Consider the following 23528-nt stretch of genomic DNA (forward strand, 5'->3'; position numbering starts at 1 on the left):
GCAGGTTGTTGCGAAAAAGATGTGAGCAAACAATCCTCGTTATCAAACGACAGGCGTATCCTCCTAAACGTAGCTTCTCTGCTATTCAGGCAATTGTGATTATACAAACAAAGGTATGATGCCTAAGTTGTTTTTTCAACAGCAGTGTCCCTGTTTTAAAGCAACATCCCGGCTGATACTCCATATCCAATATTTGGAGTACTGATAAACGCTGGGATTCAGCAAAGGCAAAATGCTTCCAAGTGGTGAGAGAATGTAACGTCGTTCCCCACTGGTCGTGAGTTAATGAATCTCCTTGAGTCGTGTGAATTCCCTATAAGTGCTGAGGCACTACTTCAAACAGTGCAGGGAAATGTGCTTTTCCGCAGCTCAGGTCAATTCCCTTATAGGGAATTCACACGACTCAAGGAGATTCAGGGTACGGCCCCGCAATCTATACTGGAGGGGGCCTTTTTTCTACCTGGGCACCGAGTCTGAACCAGGTACATGCAAAGTGTTGATGCAAGAAGGAACACCTGCATGAAAATACCATCAGGTCATAGTGTTGGAGGGGCACCCACTAGAAAGGATCTGTGGCTCTAGGGTCTGTGATGCAAAAGAGAGCCTGCAGGATAGCTCCCCTTGGTATGCATGCTATAGCGTGTACCATCGTGGGGTGCTAAGGGCAGCAATGGCGTCTGGGAGGTCCGGTAAGAAGGCTAAGCCAGAGGAGGCAGACTTTTTCTCACTGCAGGGTAAGCAACTGAGTCAGGAAAAACAGACACCTCAGGACCCAGTGATAGCGGCGCTGGGAATGATCGAACAGTCCATAGCACGGTGGAAGGGAAATTTGACATACTAAATGTAAAAGTCACCCAATTAAAAATTAGAACTGCCACCTTGGTGCAGAGAACCTCTGAAATGGGACAACAAATTGTGCACACTCTTGGTTCATCAGACATGGCTGGAGATGGGTTATTAAAGGGAATGTGGCAAAATAAAATAGGTTTGAACATCTGGAGAATGTGTCCCGGGAGCAACAACTGCGGCTAATTGGGTTGCCAACGGGAGTGGAAGTAGATGACCCTCTTACCTTTGTTCCTAATTGGCTCCCTGAACTGCTCAATCTATAGGTGGTAGAAAACCCTATATACCTAGAGAAATGTTACAGACTCAAGTCCTCCTCCTCCAGTCGATCCCTGAATCAGTCTACTTGCCTGGCACTCATTGTCAAGCTTTGTGGTGCTCGGGATAGGGACAGGACCTTGAAAGCTGCTGCACTGAAGAAGTTGCTGGAGTTCCAGGAGAATGTGTATCCATATCTTCCCTGCCTTGGCCCCGCCAACTGAAAAGACAAGACGGAGGCTCAACATCATTAGAAGTCTTTTTTGGTGTGTGGGGCAAAAGCGGGGTTGCTTAGACCTGCGAAACTCAGAGTGACATGGTGCGAGAAGGAAAACATCTTCTTTGACCCAGACAGTGCTGACAAGTTGTTGGCAACCATACCAGCTAAGACACTGCCCACTCAGGATAAAGTATGAGGTTTCTGAGTCTTGTTGAGGACTCTCGGTCTTCCACTGTGATAATGCTGCATACTTTTTCTATCTCCAGCTGATTATATCTTTAGAGTCTTCGTCTTCTTATATAGAGTGTCTCTGTGGTGGCCTGTTTATTGTATCTTGGTGGTAGAAGTGGCGAGGGACTAAGTGTGGTATGGCTCGTTTCTATTTGGAGTTCAAGGGATGACTCTTACTATTAACAATGAGAGTTTGGTTTTGGAATCTATTGCAATCTCTTGACATGTTCCCCCCATATTGGAAAGAGGACTTTTAGAGTACCCATCTGTGTTGTGAATATGAGGTGCAAAGTTGGTTCTATTTGTTGAAGTGGTATGGTGTCCTCTTATGTTGTTGTTTTGTTGTATAGCAAATTGCAATAAACTTCAATTTACAACAACAAAAAAGAACGAGGTTAAATTTAGAGGGGACCATCACACTTAAGCCAAGTACATTGTTAGAATCTATACTTAGGAACTCAATTGATTCTCCCATGGAGGAGGCTACCCAAGTGGAAAACCTACCGGAGTACCTCCCTCTATTTTTGTTATTTATGAGATTTTGATGGAAAATAAACCCTCGCAATTCCGGAATGCCGATAGACCAGGTTTCCAGAAGGAAGACAGTTGTGGGCATATAGAAATTACAGTATGTCCTTTTTTTCAAGCTTGTCCTTTATCCCTGTGATATTCCAGGACACAATATCTAGGCTAACGCCAGTGTTGCTCTGAGTCCCAAGATGTCTTGCATGGGGCAAAGGGTGTGAAGAGGTCACACCCGCAGAAGAAACAGAGCTGGGGGCTTCTGGTCAATCAATGTAATCTAGGGTAGCCCAAAAATGGAATCTAGAATTCGAAATGAGTCCCTGTGTCTTTGCATCATAAGGCATAGATCTCCACAGTTTGCGTTGGGAAGGTTTCCTAACATCCCCCCTTACTGCTTGAGAAATCAATTTTGAGCAATGCCCTCTCGATTTTACCTCCATCCACCCACTTGTACACCCGTAATCCTTAGGTAAAAGTGCAATTTTGTTTTTGTTGGGATAGAATGTACCCACGTGCCACAACTTCATTACGGAATGGTTGTGATAATGTGTAGTAGGTGTGGCGTGTCTGAGCTGGGCAGCAGTGTTGGGTTACCTAAATGTTAAAACAATAACATTTACTGCACTTTGTTTATTGAGCTGAACAATTTAAGCTACCTGTCTTGCCATAAAAATACCTGGGGGTTCAATAGGGCCATTATTAAAGGTCTTTGAAAAACAGTGGGCAGATTTTCTAAATTAACCCTAAAGTGTCCCCATGCCCTAAAGATGGGAAGCCTGGGGTGTTTATAAGAGCCAGCACGAGATGCTCAGCTTCGGATGGCAATGAGTGTCCGTCTTTCAGACCTGTCATCGGAGTGATAGGTGAACCCCTATGGGACCTTTCTAGTAGCTTTGATCTAGAGTCCTGGTTCACTGCAGGCTTTCTTGTTGGGAGAGCAGCATCCCTCCCCTCACGGTGTCCCTCCTGGCATTTTTCTATGTTTGTAGCACACAAGTCTCTTTATGGTTAATCAAACCAGGAGCAGGACTTTTTTTGCTTTTTTTCTCCCTCCGATGTCACCTTGGGATCCATATCAAGAGCCACTAACTGGCCCTACAACTGCTCCCTTTGTCTTGAGCCTCAGTGTGAGGTTAGTGTGAGGTTAGATGGGGTTGCTAATCCCCCGGATTGTGGCCTGAGCAATTTGTTCTCCCTCTCCCTCTCTAAGGAATTGCACTTGTTTGCCAAGGACTTAACCTTTCTTTCAAGGGTATCAATTGAGCCATTGGAGTTATTCAAAGACTCATTTAAGTCTAATTACATGCTCATTGTTGACAGCTGGTTTGCACACATCCACCGGTTCTCTATGCATTTTATGTGCAATTTTTCTAGTTGGTTGTTGGAGGTGTGTGCTATTGTGGTACCCTCTTCTACAGCCTCTTCAGGGGAATCCCTTTCCTCTGAGTGAACTATCCAGGGGGAAAGGGCTTGCAAGGATGTCATTTCAATTACACCCAATTGACCATCAAATGGTGGTGCAGACATTGGTGACGTTGGTGAAGCCCCACTAGAATTGTTAAATGAAAATTGAAGAGGATGCCACTGTTGCAGAGCAAAATCTGGAATGTGCAGTGCTGCTAGGACTTTATGATGTGTATGAACCACAGCACGCTAATAAACATCACCCCTCCAAGCTGGTGCTGCTCCTTACAAAGAACCTGGATGAAGCCATCTTTTCTTCTGTTCATTACCTTAGTGCCATTATTTCGCCCAGAAAGTGCCTTAGTCGGAGTGGTTGGATTGGATGTACAATTGCTTGACTGCTTATCTTCCCTTGCTTGCACCGTAGGCACCCTTCTGGTTGAGTTCACAGAATCCAACTCCATCCGCTCCTTCTGTTTATTAGGGAAGTTCATGATGATATTACTGGCTATTTTCCTGCTGATGTTCCCAGTCGATTGGCCCCTTGGACCGGGCGACTTGCACAGAGTGCCCACTCTGGGTGACACCCCAGCTGCATCGTCTAGGTCTATGTCTGTGTGTGACATAATTTTAAGATGGGGTAATGATGAGGTTTCATCTCAAGATTCCAGTCTCTAGCCAGACAGTTTGGTATATCTGTCTGTGTTTGTTTTCACTTCCACTTGATAAAATTCAGTGGGGGGAGCCACATAATAGCTTTCCAGTTAGGCATGATTTTCCTACACTTGTGCTTGCGTCCCCTTGCTCTATACTTGCGCTTTCCCCAGTGCTTTTCTATGTGCCATTTTGGGTGTAACTATGAAGAGTGTGTGTATTTTAATGAATTGTAATATAGTGATATATATGTATGCATGTTATAATGCGGCTGTTGCCACACCATAGTTTAGATCCATGGTCAAAGGCCATCACTGGTGGCTTGGTAGTGTTGTAAAATATACAGTGGGCATGTAAGAAGGGTGATGCCACTGGCCATGGCCAAAGGTCATCGCTAGTGACTTGGTAATGTTGTAAAATGTACAGTGGGCATAGTAAAAACTATGGTATAAGAAAACCCTTGAAATTAACTGAAACAATGTAGGTAAAGTTTAGTTAAGTTGCCCAAATTTATAGCAAAAAGACCCCTAAAATTCAGCGCATTTAAGAAGTCATGACCAGCTTAACTCAGCATGTTCCCATTGCAAAGCCCATGAGCACCTACCTATTAAAAGAGAAAGGGATTCAAAATGGCATATGGGGGATTTAGAGTTATGGAGGCCATCAACTGGAGAGCGGCAAGTTAAGCTGGTCATGACTTCTCAAATGCACTGAATTTCAGGGGTTTTGTTGTTAAACATTTGGGCAAATAAACTAAACTTCAACTGACGTATTCTCTGTGGGTTCCAATTCCCCCAGAGCTTTCTAGTCCACAAAGCAGCTGCTTAGGGGCCCATATTAACCATTGCAAGACATATTTAAATTTGCCCTCTGGAAACCCTTACCATCTGCACCAGCAAAATCTTTTTTTCAACTTGTGGTTTTCCAGTTTAGGATCCACCTACAATTTCCTGGAGGGAGCAATATAGGTAAGACGATTTCTCTTAGGTCTTCAGTATCTGCCAGCCAGAAGCTACATATTAGGGGTTAATGACTTCTAGAGACCATCTTGGTGTTCAGGAATACCTGGGCTTGAGGTTTAGGGACACCTGGTCTAGGGAGGGAAAAGCCCAATCTAGATGAGTGAGAAAAATGCAATGACCCTCACATATTGAATTGAAAACCTTTGAAACATCTTTGAGAGTTTGTGTGTTATTGAGTCAATCTGTGACCACTACTAATGTGGTAAATCATCTTGCACATCTGAGGAAGCCAAAACTAAATAATAGCTGCTACCAGTCAACCATCAAATTCCACTGAAGGGTGAAATAACCACCCTAGGGCACAATGGTATGCTTATGAAGCATACCTGGGCCTAGGAGCATTAGAGTCAACCCAGGACAATATAACATTAAGAAGTGCAAAAGGAATATAGTGGCAGGAGGACTTTAGACAAAGTCCTTCTGACTTAAAAAGAAAATGTGAAAACCCAAATGGAAAAATGCAAAAATAGTAGTGGTCCCATAAAATGAGACTGTAGAGCCCCCGCCCCGCAAAAATGGAAGTGTGCCCTAACAATATAGAAGTATACAAAAATAACACAGGGCCATAAAAATATGCTCTCTATAGATATATATTTAATTGTATGCAGTGTGAAGTAGCTTCTATATACTGCAGTACATATTCTGTCATTTTTTTGGTTACTTCGTTCATTTATCTATAGATTTGTTTGTTCTACAAATGCCCTGTATATTTAAGGGTTACAGCAGAAAGACCATGCCAAGTAACTGAGATTATGCAAGGCGTTAGAAGTAGTCTTAAGAACGGCAACTGATGTATGGTTCTAGGAAGTCAACCGGAGGGTATCTGCAAGCCTAATGCACAGTGTTGAAACACTCTCACTGGTAGAATGGATGAGCAGTAAGGCCAAGGCAAAGGTGATCAAGAGTTAAGTGTAAAGTACAGTTAACATACACAAGGTATTGCCAGGCAATATATTGTCTACAAATATACCACAAGAACAAATATATACATACACATCCCAACATAGATGTTCAATCAGGCCACTAACCACACTTTAGAATAAATAATTTATATAATCCCAATATGGATAAGCTGCTACACTCTGTTGGACTCGTTCAAACTACCCGTATGAGAATAGCACCAATGCAGGTTCCCGTCTGCTTTGCATAAATCAAGTACATTTTGGGAACACGGATATTTACATTTGACAATACATGTCTTTGCTAAATGGATTGCAAGATTAAATCACTAGGTACATAATGCATGCTTGGCTTGGTGCTTATTCAGTTTTTCCAACACTCACCCTAACAGTAACATGTTTGTAAGCATTGACCATGTATATTATTAATTCAACAGCATAAGAATTTGGATCTCAGGTTAAAACGTATCTCACATCTGTCACCCCATTTGTGGCTAGGCTTGTCTTGATGTTTATCTTCATTCTTGTTTACAGAATGTCTTTAGAAAAGAAAGGGTGGGTTTCATTGTGAGAATTCACAGTCCCCAATTCACAGATATCCTTAAAGAATTACATATAACATATAAAGGACAAAGACTAGAATCAAAGTTTACAACATTTCATAGAAAAGTGAAAATCTTCACTAGAATACAGTAGAATATAGCAAATCAGACACAGGATATTGGCTAATACAGACATTATACAGCATTGTAAGTACCCATACAACATCATATGTGTTCTGATGTTCAAGTGTATTAAAGAGATGTGAAATTCTGGCTGTTCAAAAACTATGACAATTGTATGTTATATGAATTTATAGAAGCACAGGCTCGTTTTCATGCAGAAGAATTTTCTTTGAATAATCATGAACAATATTATTCTGTCATCCAAACAGATGAAGAGCAGCCTGACCTTAATGTGGTTCTTTCAACTTGTCAAGTGGCTCTGCGGCAAATGTATTGCCTTAACGGTACATGCAGTCATGCTAATCTACTCTTCACTGCAGTGACAGACTTTGCCCGAGATGGAGACAGAGCTACACACATTGCTATTGATCCAATCATTAGTGACAACTTTCTCTGGAATGGATATGCTCCAAAGGGAATACAGGTAGGCAAAAGTGAGATTACAGCTCCCATCTGTTTTGGTTCATCAGGTGTAAAAAAATTATGTTTCCCAGTGAAAATTGCATTTGCTTGTTAGCTGAAACCTTTCGTTAAACAGTAGCAATGGTAATTTACATGTGAATCCATTCATTTATGTACTTAACAAAGTAGTATGTAACTTGCTTATTCCTGATGAGGTTCACTACTCGGCCATATTGGTTATGACTCTTCTATTAGCTGTTGCAGCTTTTGTTAAAGATGTAATTATTTTCTTTACACTTTGTTTGGACATAATGACTTTGGTCAATGTATGATAATCATCAATCCCAAAAATCACTGGTGTTTCAACTCTACTAATACAGACATACACAAAATGAACAATGTAAAAAGTTAACCTTGGTGCACTCCCACATTTAAAAACACTCAAGTCAAATTCATGAATACATGGAAACATCTGCAAATACTAAACCAAAGGTAGATAGTTTGTTATGCTAAGACACACACATGTGTAAATGTAATTGGGCAAACAGGGCTAGAAGTAGGAAGCAGCAGAAGTGGGTCAGAACACATACCACACTCCAAAAACGAAGATCAAAAACAGTTTCAGAATCACTCTTCTGCATCTCTTCTGTATCACTCTATCTGGAAAGGATATACAAAATAGGGAGCTAAATGAATAAACTGGGAAAGAGGAACATCATTTTACAAATCTAGAAGACAAAAGCAGGGAGCATTAACTTTAATATATCAATGTCTGGTTTTCCTGGAATTGGTGCTCTTAAATGGTATATTTTGGGTAGATATTTCATGAGTAAAGTACTCTTCATTATTCTGAGTCTATACATTGAGTATCATTAAATGAGATGATACGATCACCTATTATTCAAGCATTTAAAAACACGAGGAATCTGACACACAACAATCATTATTTTTAGTATTGCCTATGCATTCAAATTTACCAAAAGATGTACCCCTCTTGAATATGAATAATTGTTTTTCATGTGAAGCTAAGAAACTCAGACAAAAAAAAACAGTCTTCCACATTTAAATGTGTTTTACTTTTTCAAAGATCAACAGCACATTTGATGGTCATTCATAGGGTTTGATGAACACATTCCTTTACCACTCACATAAGAGACAGAGCTGTCATCCACACAAAAAAGAAGGCTGCAACAAATTGCCTATACACAAGCTAATCATTTCAAAAGCATCTTCCAAGAAATGATGAACCTTCTCCCAAGATCTAAATAGGTGTGCAAAGTTGCCAGCATACCAGTTTGGCAAACTACCTGCCTTAATCTTTCTTTAGGGAGTCTAGTACATGATGCATGCCTTTAGTTACATCAGAAATAGGTAGTGGTCGGGCAGCCTTCTGCAAGTAGAGGATGATCCTGTAGTAAGGTCAAGGGAAGCATTGTGGGGATGCTTGCATAAGGACTTTCTACATTGTTGATCCTCCCTGGCACTGAGTTTCCAAAAATGTAAAGCAGATCTTGTTGGATGGCTGAACCCTCTAAGTTGCCAAAAAACATTATAAGAGTTTAAAACCTTCAACTGTGTGAGATCTATTCAGGGCAACTCGCCCCAAACAAGCATTGCACAGTTGCCTACATTGGAATGCTGGGTGGATAACACCATCCACAGTTTAATGATTTCAAAGCAGACAATCCACAAACACGCCCAGCAACAGGAAACCATCTTTCTGTACCAAGGTTTTTATTTCATAATTGAAAATCCTATGATGGATAGGTTACGTAGACGTAAGAAAACAGGTCGTATTAATATAGTTCACCATTTACAAGAAAAGATCTTGACCACATATAAAAATACCACACCATGCTTAATACCCGTTTAAGCCTGGCTGCATGGCTTGGATAAGCAACATATGCTTGACATTACATTTGTTTTGAAGACCGCACATTGTACCTTCAAGTCCAAATGCAAATGAATGTCTATTTAGAATGAGGCTTACGTGTGATAGCTTTAATTAACATGCACATGTACCAACACACACAGCAGCATTCATCTATTTTTTCTGATTTAGTATAGTTGTGCAGAAATAAACATGATGACAACTGAACTTAAATCACTGAAAAAAGCATACTGGGAAGGTCACAATATAAAATGTACATAAGAAATAAACATCACGTTGCTATTATGCTGTTTGGTTAATAGCGCCTTCATTTCTGATGTATTTAATGAATTTCCAACAAAACAGTCGTGAGAAAAGTTAAATGGCCATTAGGAAAAAACAAGGTGGAAAACACTTTGGGGACGTATATTACATATTAAACATACTTTCATTCTCCAAATATTAAAAGGTCGTACGGAGCATGGTGGTCAAGGGGATGAAAAAAAAGCCCAACCCTTTTAATGGATACAAAACTTTGTGTTTCACTATTCAAATAACACAGCTTTCTGTACAAGTTACAACTTCTAACTCCGTTAACCTGATGTTCATCTTAAAATGGTATAAATAAAAAGGCTGTGAATCAATAAAGCAATCATTATTGCTACCAATTCATTCAATTAACATCCTATAAATAAAATGTAATCCAATACACACTGGATACATCCTTACAATTCTTTTATTTCATAATATTATTGTATTTGACTGGTTATATGTATAAATAGTATTTAAAACTACAAATCTAAAATCATCAATTTGAAACCATAATTAGTGGATATATTACAAAACAAAGTGGAACGGGGAATGGAAGATGTATTCAGTTCATAATAGACCTGCATAATTTCTGTCTATACGTATAATTGGCTAAAGAACAAGAGAATGGAGGACATAAAAGGGAGGGTCCAATATCATGCTCTCTGTAGTCTATATAACCAGTAACCAGTTTTTAGAGAAACAGATGTAGGCATTCACTTATATTATACCCATTTGTGGCCAATATCATACTATCATTCATGCCACCATTTCTCTCAGTTCTCATCCTGTTATTTAAGCAATAAGCCCTAAGCGAGGGGCGCATTACTGCATCAGGTGATGGCCCGGGGCCCATTCACGAGGGCCTTAACAAAGGTCCTGGGGCATTACCCGATACAATAATGCCCCCCAGCGAGGGGTTGTTTGCTATTAGTATCCTGGCCCCTTAGCCCAGGGTACTAATAGTAACTTTTTAAAAGTTGCGTGACACCTTTGGCGTTGCGCAACTGAAAAAATTAAAAATAAAATGCTCGCCACGGAACGGGGAGAAGGAACTATATGTAGTCCTTTCTGCCCTCCCATGGTGGCCATTGAAAAAAAGATGAAAAAAGCAAACAAAAAAGATGGTTGCCAGGGACCAGAGGGAAGGTACTACACATAGCTCCTTCTCCCGCTTCATGGCAGCCAGGACGCGGCTGGGAGTGGATCCACGACAAAGGTTTGTCGGGCTGGTAACGACCCGGCGAGGGCCAAAGAGCTTGCTTGTTACAAGCTCATGTTCCCTCGCTGGGTACTAATTTCCTATAAGACTGTTGTGCAACACAGAATGTAACAGAACATGGGCCAGTGTAATATTTTACTGAATACTAAACAGACAGTGGATATGTATGGTCCTTTTCTTTATGACCCGTATGTGTTCTTAAACTCAAATTTCTAAGCTGACAAAAATGGAGATATAGTTTACAAGTTGTCAAATATCCAACATAGTCCTGGTAATTATATCTCAAAATTATTTCAACTTATTTTTAACACATTTACAATCCAGGCAAGTATTATTGCATGTGTAGAACCCTACTACCATGATGTTCATCAACCACATGTTTGTGCTTCTCCTTACTAAAGTAACTGCAAACCAATCAATCTCCTAATGCAGACACTTTTCGAAATGCACAACTTTGGTCCCACAACCCGTTTCACATTCTCACCTTGTAATAGCATCAGCTAGTCGTTTCTGGCAATTCTATACACCTCTTTCCCCTGCAGACTGAAACAAAGAATAAACGTAAATTCATGTTTTCTTTTTTTTCTTCTTGTGATGGTCTAGGCATCAATAGACTATTTTTTTTAAATTTGTTTAATTTTATAGATGTGCTTGGTCAGGCACCATCTAGGACAAACATTTTCAATAAAGTAATGTAATGTAATGAATCATTTGTATAGCGCCTTTCACCATTAGTATGGTCACAAAGCACTGTAGGTTGAACGCCCTCGAGGTGGACCGTAGTCCAGATATGGGAAGAAATTTGAGGAGGTGATAATATGCGTGTGTGCATATTGGCCAGTACGATGATATGAAATGTGCCCAAGTCCCTGAAAGCCAGTCATGTCGAAGTTGGCATGTGGATGGGTGAAGATAAATTGTCTAGAGGGGAATGTGAGAGCAGGAGAGAAATTATGTGTGGAGCTACCTATCATGATGAAAATTCGATATTTAGCTGCATTCTTATTGCAGAGGTACTGTGTGAGGTGTCTTCATGTGATGTATGATGGCAAGTGTGTGCGGGGCTAGTTTCCCTATGCATGGAGAGTGAGGGGTTAAATGCATTTTCTACATTCTAAACAGTTCCCCGGAATAAATAAGACTGAACTCTACGTCAACTTACTATAGTTTAGAGGTTAAATTCTATATGCTCCTAGGATCAGTGCAAAGATTACCATCAGCATTCTTCTCGATTCAACATCTAACTGTACTCCACCTTCTTTAGATTCATACCTTGGCAACATTATTCATTTTGCTTACATTCAGTATGATATGATATGATATGGCATTAAACATGCGCCTGTACAGAAGTGTTTCTAGGTGCGACAAGACAAGGAAGGGAAAACAGGGGGAGGCCAAGATAAACAATCTAACTAGGCCTTGTGTCATTCAGATTGTGCAAATGCAACAATGCAAAGTGCAGGAGGAAGGGAGAGTCACAAGTGCAATCAGGGCAGCATTGCTCTAAGTATGTGCCACCAGGGCAGTGCTGCTCCGGGTAAATGCAAACAGTGACTGTAGAGGTTACACTTACAGACCCTAAGTGCGTGGTAGGCCCGTAGGCAGTGCTGGGGAGACTTTTCATGGAGGAGCCTGGTACCCAGAGAGACTCTGAGGGTAGCTAAGCGACCAGTTGGTGCAGCAGACGCGTATGTCAGCAGGGGCAGGAGAGAGAAAGCAGAGGAGAAAAGGAAGGTCTTCAGCTGCTTCTGGAACTTCAGGTGGTCCGGATCAAATGTGAGAGGGATAGGGGGAGACCATTCCAGTGGGAGGCACCTGCAGAGGAGAGAGATTTACCCCCCTTTCTCTGCCTGAAGAAGCGTCTGACCCTCAGAGAGTTGGAGGTAGCTGAGATGGTGGCCATTGCTGGAAAGGAGAGATGCCAGGGACGGTGGAGTGCAAGGTAAGTGGGAGGAGGTTGGTGGTGGGTGGAGTATGTGGAAATTGAGATGTGGGAAGGAGGCAACAGAGAGTCTGAGTGCACTTACCTGATTCCCGGCGGGGAAGATGATGGCCTCCTGCATTCAAGGAGGCTCATAGCTGGGGTTTACCATGTGGTAAATTTGTTGTTGCCTAAGACTTTGTAGTAGGCTGTTCCACCATATAAGAAAATGTATTTTAACGTTCATTCACCATGCATTTTTTTTACTTTACTTGCACGGAGAAATCCTTCATTTGTAATTCCAGGCTTTATGCTAGGATTTAAGGTAGGTAGTTTTGACCAATTGACAGGTTGCATGGATATGAATTGCACAGATTTTTTAACACGAATGGGGGCCTACTTACTGCCAGCAATACCGCTCAACTCAATTAACATTATAGCACACAATTACATTAATATACTGGATCATTCAGAGTTAGCCTAGTTAGTTATTGCCCATTTTGGAGTCCAATTGAATTCTATATAATTCTATTGGGGAAATGCAGTCTTACTGCATACTATTATGGCTAAGCTAGATACCACTTGGAGCAATGCAGCTATTGTAAGTGGAACTAATAGCTCCAATTGCAAGTAGGCAGTAATTAACGCATATGGGTTGCAAAATCCATAATAGTGCAGAGTCCTAAACATGAACACATTTAGGACCTGATTCACAGAAGTGTTTTGTAATGGTGCAATCCCATCGGAAAACGCCCTGTGAATCAGTCCCTTACTGTTAAGGCACAACTGGTCATATTGATCTGAATGTCTGTTTATTACTTTCAGTACTTGGCTGATCGAGTTTGTTGTGGTAGGCCAGATTAGATGCTGTTAGAATAGACCAATATATGTCACATATTCTGCATTGGGACACTTGTCAAAACACAGATAATGTTGGTGGTTAATTGAAAAGATAAACATTTTGTATCTATAATTTATTGAATTGTCATTTGCAAACAATCCTAATTACTAAATGAATAACATGTTTTTCAGATTACAGTGAAGGATTTGCCAACTGCATTTTGCTACTCATTCACAGACCCTCATATAATTACATTTGATGGCAGGTAACTAAATTCATATTAACACGTTTTCTAGCTTTGCACAACAACTTGTGAAAGATCCACTTTTGATGGTACAGTTTTTGGCATGATACGATTAGCTGCATATTCTTCAAAGCCCATGTACTTTCTTTGTTTAATCTCCTGCCTTTTTGCCAAAAACAACATAAAAAACAAGTGGAAAAACCTTGGCAGTTATCTTTGGCATTTCGACCATTGTTTGGCTTATGCCAAAGTGTTTACTTCAAACTCTGATTACTTCTCCGACTCTTTGTACATTTATAAATATGTTTACATTGTGTTTATACAGTGTTTGATTCTTTTTTTTAAAGTGACTGCCAATGATTTAAGTATCTGCATGTTGTGAAAAATATGTTAGAACATACATATTACATATATATTTTGGTTTACATATGACTTTACTCTGTTCACATTTACACACTGTTGCTTTACATTTATACATGAACACAGGACCGCTGTACTGCAAGGACATGATGTTGTTCTATGACCACACCATGTTCTGAATTTAAAAGACAAAAAGAAAACTGGCATCTTGATTAGGGGAAATATGCATAGCTACAATCCAGTGACCAGGCAAGTCTGCCAATTAACTTTGGATGTTTATGGCTGGAATTGCTGGTGAGGTTAGCATTTACATCAAGAACAAAAAGTGATATGTCTAAGGGCCTCATTACACGGAAGGCGGTGATCCAGGGTGCTATTAGCACCCTGGACCATGCCGGTAAATTACCGGCACCGCCTTGGCGGTAAGGGGATTTACCGCCCCATTCCAAGGTCGGTGGGGCGGTAAATCCCCCTTCCGCCATTGCCCTTCCCCATTCCCATTTCTGCCCCATAGGGCTCTATGGGAATGGGGAAGGCGCTAATTACGGCACCGCAATTTTGCGGTGCCGTAATTAGCTCCGAGGTCCCTTAGCGGGTTGGTTTTTAACGCCTGCAAAAAGCAGGCGTTAAAGCACCAACCCGCTAAGGGACCTCGTAGTACGGCGGTAAGGGTTAACGGTCACCGTTGCCATTAACGGTGACCGTTAACCCTTACCGCCGTCCGTGTAATGAGGCCCTAAATGTCTATCCAAAATACAGTAGCCCTTTATTTTATTCAACGTAACAGGGTAATGTCGAATAGGATGACTATTTTAAATATCTCTTCCCATTCGCCAATAAGGTCTGAGCAAGATGTGATGGATAAGCCAGCGTTGACTTGAACTTATTCATACTAAATCCATCCTCTTATACCGGACAGTGCTCCAGGTCTGGGAATAGTCGTGGAATTCATTGTATCATTTTAGAATGTGGTTTCCTTTTATTTTATGAAGTTCAGAAGAGCTGTGTAGTACCACCTGTTCCCCCTGCATAAGATTTATATTGCTTATGCGTATTGACTCCCTTGTTCCTTCCTTTTTCTTCTCATTGATTTCTGTTGGGCATGATCCAAACAAACCTCTGATACATTCGCTTTGTGCATCACTTGGAAAATTGAAATGTTAGGAAAAGATGCATAATCTCGCATAAAACCTATTAGAAGTTGTGCAAAATGCTACTTCTACATTGCGTGGGACTCTTAGATGCCCCAATTCGATCAGTATGGGAATGTGAACAGCAGTGCGTAATTAGTAAAAACACAAAATGCAGGGTGCAAAATGTTTTGATCACAGTTTTGCCGCCTCGCTCATTACTGTTGATCACAGTGATGCAATATGGAGGATGCAGGCACCCCACTCGCAAGCTGGTGCAGAGTGAGGGATGAATGTCTATGTGGGTAATGGGCTGTAAAAGTATTGTGCGTTGTTAGCAAAGATGTCTCTTTTAGCAGGGGGCAAGTCTTAAAAAGAAAGTGCGGGGGCTCATTAACATACACAATGGATGGGAAATCACCAGAAATTCGCATATTAAGGTGAAATATGCTAATATCATTCAATTGCCTTTGCATAACCATACAAAAATTGAACACGACAAATAGCATTTGCCTTTCAAAAAATCAACACAGAAAAAAAACAAGAGGGGATATCTTCTTCTAATAGTCTTTTGAAAATGGTAAAAGGTGTGCATGCTGCAAACTCAAAGAATCAATGACTATGTTTTCCCTGGAACTTTCAGTCCTGAAATGTGACATTTCATCTTTAGTTGTTTGCTATTCATCAGCTTATCTGGTGCAGTGGTGAAGTGCCCGGCCTGCAAATCTGGCGACTATGCTTCAAGCCGCAAGGACGGCGTAATTTCATAAAATCAAAAAAGACAGTCTGTGTTTCTCATTTTGGTCTCTAGGGGACGGCGTCGGTCCTCTGAAATAAGTGGGTGGGCACCGTCCACCCGCACGTGTCTTCGACTTGAGCCCTGTCTTTTAGGCAACTTTCCCTCCATATTCTATGGACCCCCACACTTTTTACTTTTGTTTTTGAACCTATCCTCACATTTTACAGAGAAGTGAAGTCTTTAGCTTCACTTCCCTGGTCTTTTGCTCGTTTGACACGGGGAAACTGATCAGCCCTTCAGACTATCAGTACTGGAAAACTATATTTCCTGTTTGTCTTTTACTTTTTAACTGTTTGGGTAACTGGGCATTACATTTGTATCACCCTAAACTTTTACAGTGGGGATTTTTGGTTACTTTTGAAAGTGCATAAGGACTAGCTTGTGGCAGTAATTACATTTTTACAATGTTTGCATTCTTTTTAGTGTGTACATTCGCCTTTAACACATCTGGCTATAAAACATAGCTAGTGATCTAAAATGGCTGTGCCACAAGGTTTTTCATTTGCCCTTTGGCCATATATATTTTTTTATTTTATTTGTATTTGGTTAAGAAAAAACCTTTACAAAATACATGTATAAAAGGATAAGGTAAAACAAATTCATTAAACCAATGCATTTTAAAAGAAGAAAGAAAAAGATTCTTCATAATGGTACTTCATGCTTACAAATTACTGCATTTTATGTTGCTTTTGTATCCCAGTAAGTGATTTTGCTGCACCAACCTTTTTATTTCAGTTTGTTTACTTTAGATTGCTATGTTACATCTTTCCAGAACTTGCACTATTGTAGCAGTTAAAGATATTTCATAAGCAGCTGCCATTCTACCCCAAACAAACTCTGAGATCAGGCCCTGCTCCCGATCCACATACCTTCTAAGGAGTAACAGTCTCACTTCCCAGGTGCCCTCACAATCCATTAGTAGGTGTCTTAATGATTGTTTACTCAGCATTTCATAGAGCGCACAAAGCTTCACAGCTTTTTACCCTTGGTTTTTTATCGATAGGATTTCCCCAGTATGTGCAATATTTAACCTTAATCTCAGAAAGTTATTTCTACAGACCTTTTCGGGTATTTTGGCAATATTGTTTCTTGGCCTTCTTCCTATCTTCACAGGTCAGGATTGTCCTGAGACAATTTGTCCTGTCACTTTCGCAGGCTAGTGCATGCCATGTGTGCCTGGCCCCAGGAAGTGGGTGGGACTGTCTGGTCCCAATCCACAACTGTGGTGCCTGAAATACTGGTGTGTATGCATAAGTGAAATCCACAGCGGCCCCTGATTGGACCACTGCTGGCTGAGTGTGTGGTGCAGATCCTTATCATTGGTGGGCTAGTGTTTGCCATGAGCCTGAATTGGAGATAAAAAGAGGACTCCTGCAGCCATTCCACCAGATCGGCATTGGAGTCATGTATCCTGTGTAGCCGTGCAGCTTACTGAAGATCCATGGACAACTCCTGAAGAGTCCTGGCAGCCTTTCCTTCAACTGCCCGGGTGTAGCCTTACTTGACTTCCTGATCTGAGAAGGCCCTCTGTGGTGCTTCAACCCTAGGGCTGTTGGAACAAACCAGTCTCTGCGTCTTCTCGCATTCCTGCATCCTTGAGCCCCCAGAATCATCCCTTGACTACCCAGTGGACTGAGCAGCTTTAAATTGGGCTACCGTGCCATACATGTCACCGTTCTGCATTTTCCTCCGGAGCTTCAGTGGTTGCCAGCTTGTTCTAGATGTCGCCTTCCAGCCAAGTTTCAGCTTCTTAGCATCAAGGGAGCCTGTCATAAAAGGTCTTCTTCAACCATAACTGGACAGACGGCTGCTGTCGCACGTGTGTTGTGACTATCACAGGAACCTGTAGGAAGAATTGACCTTCCTCTTCCTTTATTTTTATACCTCAGGACCTTAGCTCGGCATCTTCAGGCTTCATACTGGGCCTTTCATTCATATTGCCCAAATACCTCTATATGCAAGAAAAAGGACACACTCTAGATGCAAGGAAAACCACTACACACTTGTAAAGTTAGAACCTTTATATACTAAATTTCATCAGCAAGAAACGAGCACTGTCATTATATCATTTACATGCATGAGCATAATCACAAAGAAAGAAAACCTTTATCACAGGGTACATGAGCAAAACACAATGTATATTATTATGGCAACTTTAGAAAAAGCATATATTTTTCTTAGTTTACAACAACCCCAAATATTCAGCTGTTGTACAAGCCCTATAAAAGCATTATAGATTACGTTTTTCTTCTGAAATATGTTATAATTCTCCCTTCTCCCTCCTCACTGCATGGCTTATTGAATCATGACTCTTCTTGCACTACAGGGACAATCTCCCATTGGATATATTTATGCTGCATATTTCATTAATGTTTTGATACCAGAAATATTAAGTTAATAATGCTATTTGTGCCCAATTTGACACAAAACCTACATGAAGAGCCATAAACACTTATTTTTTTTGCCTGCAAAACCATACTCACCAATGCAAATGGTGTCTTTTATATGGGCCTGCCTCTGTTCTCACCCCACGGGGCATGACCTGCCTTCTCAGCTATACACGACCCATCACTCGATTGCCTGAGCGCTGCCCAGGTCACACCTGCAGTCTTCAGAACTCTTTCTTGTTAGGTCATCATCTCAGACTTCAGACATTCTCTTCAATGAATTCCCTGCACCGCTCTCTCTGCCAGCTTCCAAAAGATATTGAGTAGTCACATCCACCAGCAGCCCTAGGTTCCAGCCTTTCGCAACCTCCCACTTTAAACCAGGAGTAGCAGAATTAATGAGCCAGTCCCAAGGTTTCTCACTTGATTCGATCGGGGGGAACAGCAGAGCTAGTCTGCTAAAGGTTTTCAACTCACTCCAGCAGAAAGTCCAGCCCACACAGCCCAAACCAAAGTCACATGTTTCTGTCTTGTACATTCTAAACCCTTTTCAACCAATACTGCTGCTTCAGATGGCTCTGTATGTATTCTTTAACATTTTCATTCCTACTCAGTGATGTCAACTGTCACCACCCCTCCTAATTGTCCAGCCTATACTCTGGGGACATCTGGACAGCATTCTTGTTCACCATTCTATCCGGGTGGCCGGAAGGAATATGCATCACATGCTCTGAATCTTTCCTCCAAGTTCAGCTTTCTCATTCTGCTCTATTTTTTAAAGCTGTGGGTTCATGCACCTGCTGCTGTGCCGGTACTTTCGTGGCCTAACAAATCCAACCCACTCTATCCCCCAAAACTAAGTGTTATAATCAGTGTACTAAACTACACACAGAATATACTGCACACATTCTTTAGCTCAAAACCTCTCCTACAAACTAGCCTTACTCTGTCTCATAGAGTGTCCTGAAGTGGCCTGAATCAGTGCCTGCTACATATCTTCATCAGAAAGGGTTGCTTTCAGCTCCTGGACTCAACCTGAATCCGCCTTGCACCCGCTGCTCCTGGTCATCTTCTACTGGATCCAATGGCGTGAAAAACTGTCTTCAGTGACTCCCAATCAACCCGCCAAGCCATTTGGGAAATCGTAGTCAGGGGAGCGAGTAATTGCAATAGTTACAGCCACCCCTGTCTCCCCTATAATAAACCTTAGAATAAACGTTTGTTTATTCCATTCTCTCATCTTTTAAATGTCTGTTTTAAAAACTGTTTGAAAAGATAGAAAGTGTCTTAATTACCACCACATGGACATTTTCTCACTTTATCCCCTCTCCTGTGAGGAACTCTGTGACTTTTGGGCACAAGGCCCCATTCAACATAGGGAATTGACTCATAAAGGTAGGGGATTAAATTTGTGAACTGGTTTTCCTAACTGCATAATGACTTCCTTTTCTTTTAGGTGTTTAGGTGAATTGTATTAATTTCTACAAACCTACAGTGACTGTATATATGTTTTATATTTGAGTGTTGTGGTAATATTACCTGCTATTTTTCTAGTGTGTTTTGGGCCTATAATTATTATTTTTGTACTTCCTAAGAAGAATGATTGTGTTTTCTCACTGTGTAGACTAGTTGTGGACCCCTGACCATACTCACCCACTCCTGAGGCTACACTCTCCATGCTCAACTTGATTGGGTTTGGCTAACCTCTCAGAGTTCCCCTGTTCACTATAACTAGGGTGGCCTGCTGAAATCTGTCCACCAGGCCAGATTTTAGAAAGCCATCTTAAAACACGTCACATAGGAAAGAGTGTCACTATGTATCTCTATTACTTTCTTTCTCTTCCTCTCTCTCTCTCTCTCTCTCTCTCGCTCTCTCCCTCTCTCTCTCTCTCTCGCTCTATCTCTCTCTCTCCATCTTTCTCTGTCTTTCTATCCCCCCTCCTCCCTCTGGTTCTCTGTCCATCTATTTATTTTGCTCATTAAAGACCAAACATTGAAAATGGACCAGACAACTGCAGACAAAATAATTACTGAAACTCCTAATAGACCAGATCATACACACCGTTTTTGGCACAGACAGCATGTGCCCATTTCACTGTCATGGCCTTGGTCCTTCCTCTCAGTTACTCGACTCACTTATGGCGGCTCACTGGTGATGAGCACAGGCACATAGGAATTAAGGTTATCATACTTCCCTGGCTTTTGGGGACAGTCCATTGTTGTTGTCTGATTTGTATCCCCAAAAGAGTCCCAGATTGTTGTTGATTTTTACCAATTGTCCCGGTTCTGGTGACAGTGCCTCCCATTCATCTGAAGCAAGAGTTGAAGTGTATATAACGTTTAGTGCCAGCCTCCATTAAGCCCAACCACGGCAGAGGTGATTGTCTTTGGTGGCCCTACTAATCTGTGGTGATCTCAATTCTGAACTTCTTGTATTAGCACATGTCCTACAAGTTTGGTGGCACCCCGCCAGGAAAGCTGGCAGGATACCACCAAACGGAATTACTGTTACCGGTACTTGGTCGGCCGGTATTACCAGCAGATTACAATGTTGGTATTGTTTGGTTATTTACTAACCCAATTACTGTCCATGGCTTTTGTAATCCCATTCATTTTGATCTGTTCCTTGACCTGCATTTATTGTTATTAAGTATAAGCATTGACAAATTCAACACGCTTGACTTGTGTTTGAGATAGGCATTTGCTAGGTACTCCTATCAAAAGTCCAGGTAATCATGCCATTTTGCAGCTGTTGCTAGTTAATGGCCATGCAGTACTGTTATGGCAGTGCCTGTCAAATGCCTATCCCATGCCTACACAAAAGCCAAAAATGTTGGCTTTGCCAATGCGTGTTCAATATTCTGCTCCGTGAAATATGCCTGTGTGTCCCTACAAGTGCAAAGGGTTATTTTAGGTAAAGTTGTTAAACAGAGACTGCGGTGTACTGCTGAAAGGGGGGGTTGCAGTGCTGCATAATCAAAGCACTATTGTGTAATTTATTTGAAGTTGAGGATATAATTAACTGTATTTTAAGGGTAAACAATGTATTCCTCTTCTTAGAAATTGGCGTCTCATGGAAGGAGGTAGTTTTGTGGGCTGATTTTTACAAACCCATGTGTCCCATATACATTGGACGTGTCCTGAATTTTAAGGGTCAGTATACAGACTGACTGATGCAGCATTTTGGCAGGTTGCGAACACCATCACATCACTTAGTACTGGGAAGAGTCAATCCATTCATTACATTAATTATGAACTGTGATTAATCGACTTCTGCCCTGCAAGAGTACAATGATGAGTTAAGGCACAGATAAGATGTATACCTCCTTGTCCTTTTATGGTATGTGTACCCAGGAACACCTATACTCGGAAGAAGATTGTTAATGTGAAACAGTAGCAACCCAAACAGCAAAATACAACAGTCCAAAATACACAAATGTCCAATCACGGTTCTATAAAATTATAATACTTAAATTAAACAGACTGAATTAAATAATAACTAAATTGGAAACAACACAAAACCCACCCCTGTAGACAGAACATTGGCTATGCAAAGACGGAAGATACAGCACTATGGGCAATGAAGGGTGGGGGGCCTGAAGGCAGCGGAGAAAGGCAATAAAAGCCACAATGTTCTTCAAAAAGGATAAGTTCTTGTAGAAAAAGAGATTAAAGTGACCTAGTCAGTCTCTAGGGCCCAGAAAAGAACATGGTGGCAGTTATCAGGCAATAATACCGTTGCTGTGACTTAGTGGTTCAACAACGGCAAACCAGGCTTCTTTGCACTGTGCTGGCAGTTCGATTAGGTCTCGAATGTGGCAGTTGCGGTAGTCCAGACGGCAAGCAGATGTTAAGTCAGAGTCGAACTGAAGGTTTGCTGCCTTTCGAAGAGATGCTCGAGCGATGTGGATCGTGGAGATCACCAGGTTCAGTTTGACATTCAAGGTTCGACGGCGGACTGGCTGATGTCAGGATGTGCAAGGCGAGTCAGTTCAATGCGGTATTCAAAGGTCACGGTACAGGAAGTACTCAAGGGTTTGTTTGACCGTCGAATGGTATTCAGTGTAATAATCATGTTGTTGCTCAAAGGGATGGCATTAAAGGCTATGAGAGATGTTGAATGTCTGACTGTGATATTACTTCCGGAGGAGAGATTTAAATTGCGCTTGTTATCAGCCCTAATCAGAGCAAAACGCACCTGTGATTGTGGAGCACCTTTAACGCATCCATGTCCCCCACATCAACATCTGTACCCAAGGACATGCTTATCGCCTTTGGCCAATGAGACTGCTAACAATAGACTGTGCTGGCTCTGCCCTTGCCCCACCACCGTCCAAGCCTATGGCACAGTATCAGTATTCACGTTTAACCCTTTGAGTGCTGCTTCCCCGAACTTAAACGAAGGCAAATGGCGACGAAAGGCCCTGCTCAGGAGTTCACAGTAAGATTCATGGTTATATAGAGTTGCGACATTTTACAAACCCGTGCCCGTAAATTCCCAGGCTATGGGTCACTGTACAACCTTAGAAGCCGCGCTTCTGTTTTCTTGTTAACGGTGATGGGGTCCAGCTGGTCTTGTGAATACTCAGAGCACAGTGCTGGGGGCACTGCTGCTCGATTCCCAGCGTCCTGACCTCCAACGTGTGTTCTATTGACAGGGAGATTCCCCGGAATGCCACACGCCATCCGATGTGTCAGAGGTCGGAGAGGGGATATTTTACTATCTGCTATACTGTGGCGTTGAAAGGAAATAGGACACCGTGGAGCCTGCAGTAAAAAGAATATTTAAGTATCAGTGTCCATATACACAGTCCTTAACAAGGCAGTTTTATTTGGGCATTCTCACGTGGTGCAATTTACACACCAGCCCCTGACACACTGAAGAACGCACACGTGCAGCAAATCACTAGTATACTTACCGCACTGTTTTACAATATTTGTTAACATTCACTTTAGTCTATACAATGTGCTTGAAAACATATCACATGTCAGAGTGTGATATAGCAACTACGACACCAACATACGGAAGACAAACAGAAGACACGTGTCCTGCTTTGGCTGTGGATATTTGGGGTTTTGTGGCACGCCATAGATCTGTTGGAGTGGATTGTATTTAAAGAAGGCAACACTCCCTATAACCCTGCCACTGTTATATGTAAATACGTTGACTTAATAAGCCCTGTTGTAATGTCACAGGATTATGAAGCCCCTAATGGCTCACCTCATGGACTTTAAACTGTTCACTTCCACGTTATTCAT

General features: G+C 41.5%; 1 protein-coding gene across 3 annotated transcripts in view; it reads left to right on the forward strand.

Annotated features, from left to right (window-relative positions):
* The window catches only part of VWDE (von Willebrand factor D and EGF domains), a 550953-nt gene that overhangs the window by 251618 nt on the left and 275807 nt on the right, over positions 1-23528 (forward strand). For all 3 annotated transcript variants that reach the window (XR_011303393.1, XM_069648623.1, XM_069648624.1), the window contains exons 8-9: positions 6994-7208; positions 13541-13614. Coding sequence is in view for 2 of the 3 variants with exons in the window: in XM_069648623.1 (XP_069504724.1) it covers positions 6994-7208; positions 13541-13614 (289 nt within the window). In the remaining variant the exon portion in view is untranslated. The remainder of the gene's footprint in view (positions 1-6993; positions 7209-13540; positions 13615-23528) is intronic.

This window comes from Ambystoma mexicanum, chromosome 2q (assembly GCF_040938575.1).
Source record: "Ambystoma mexicanum isolate Mex_15411 chromosome 2q, UKY_AmexF1_1, whole genome shotgun sequence".
In the NCBI taxonomy this organism is placed as follows: Eukaryota; Metazoa; Chordata; class Amphibia; order Caudata; family Ambystomatidae; genus Ambystoma; species Ambystoma mexicanum.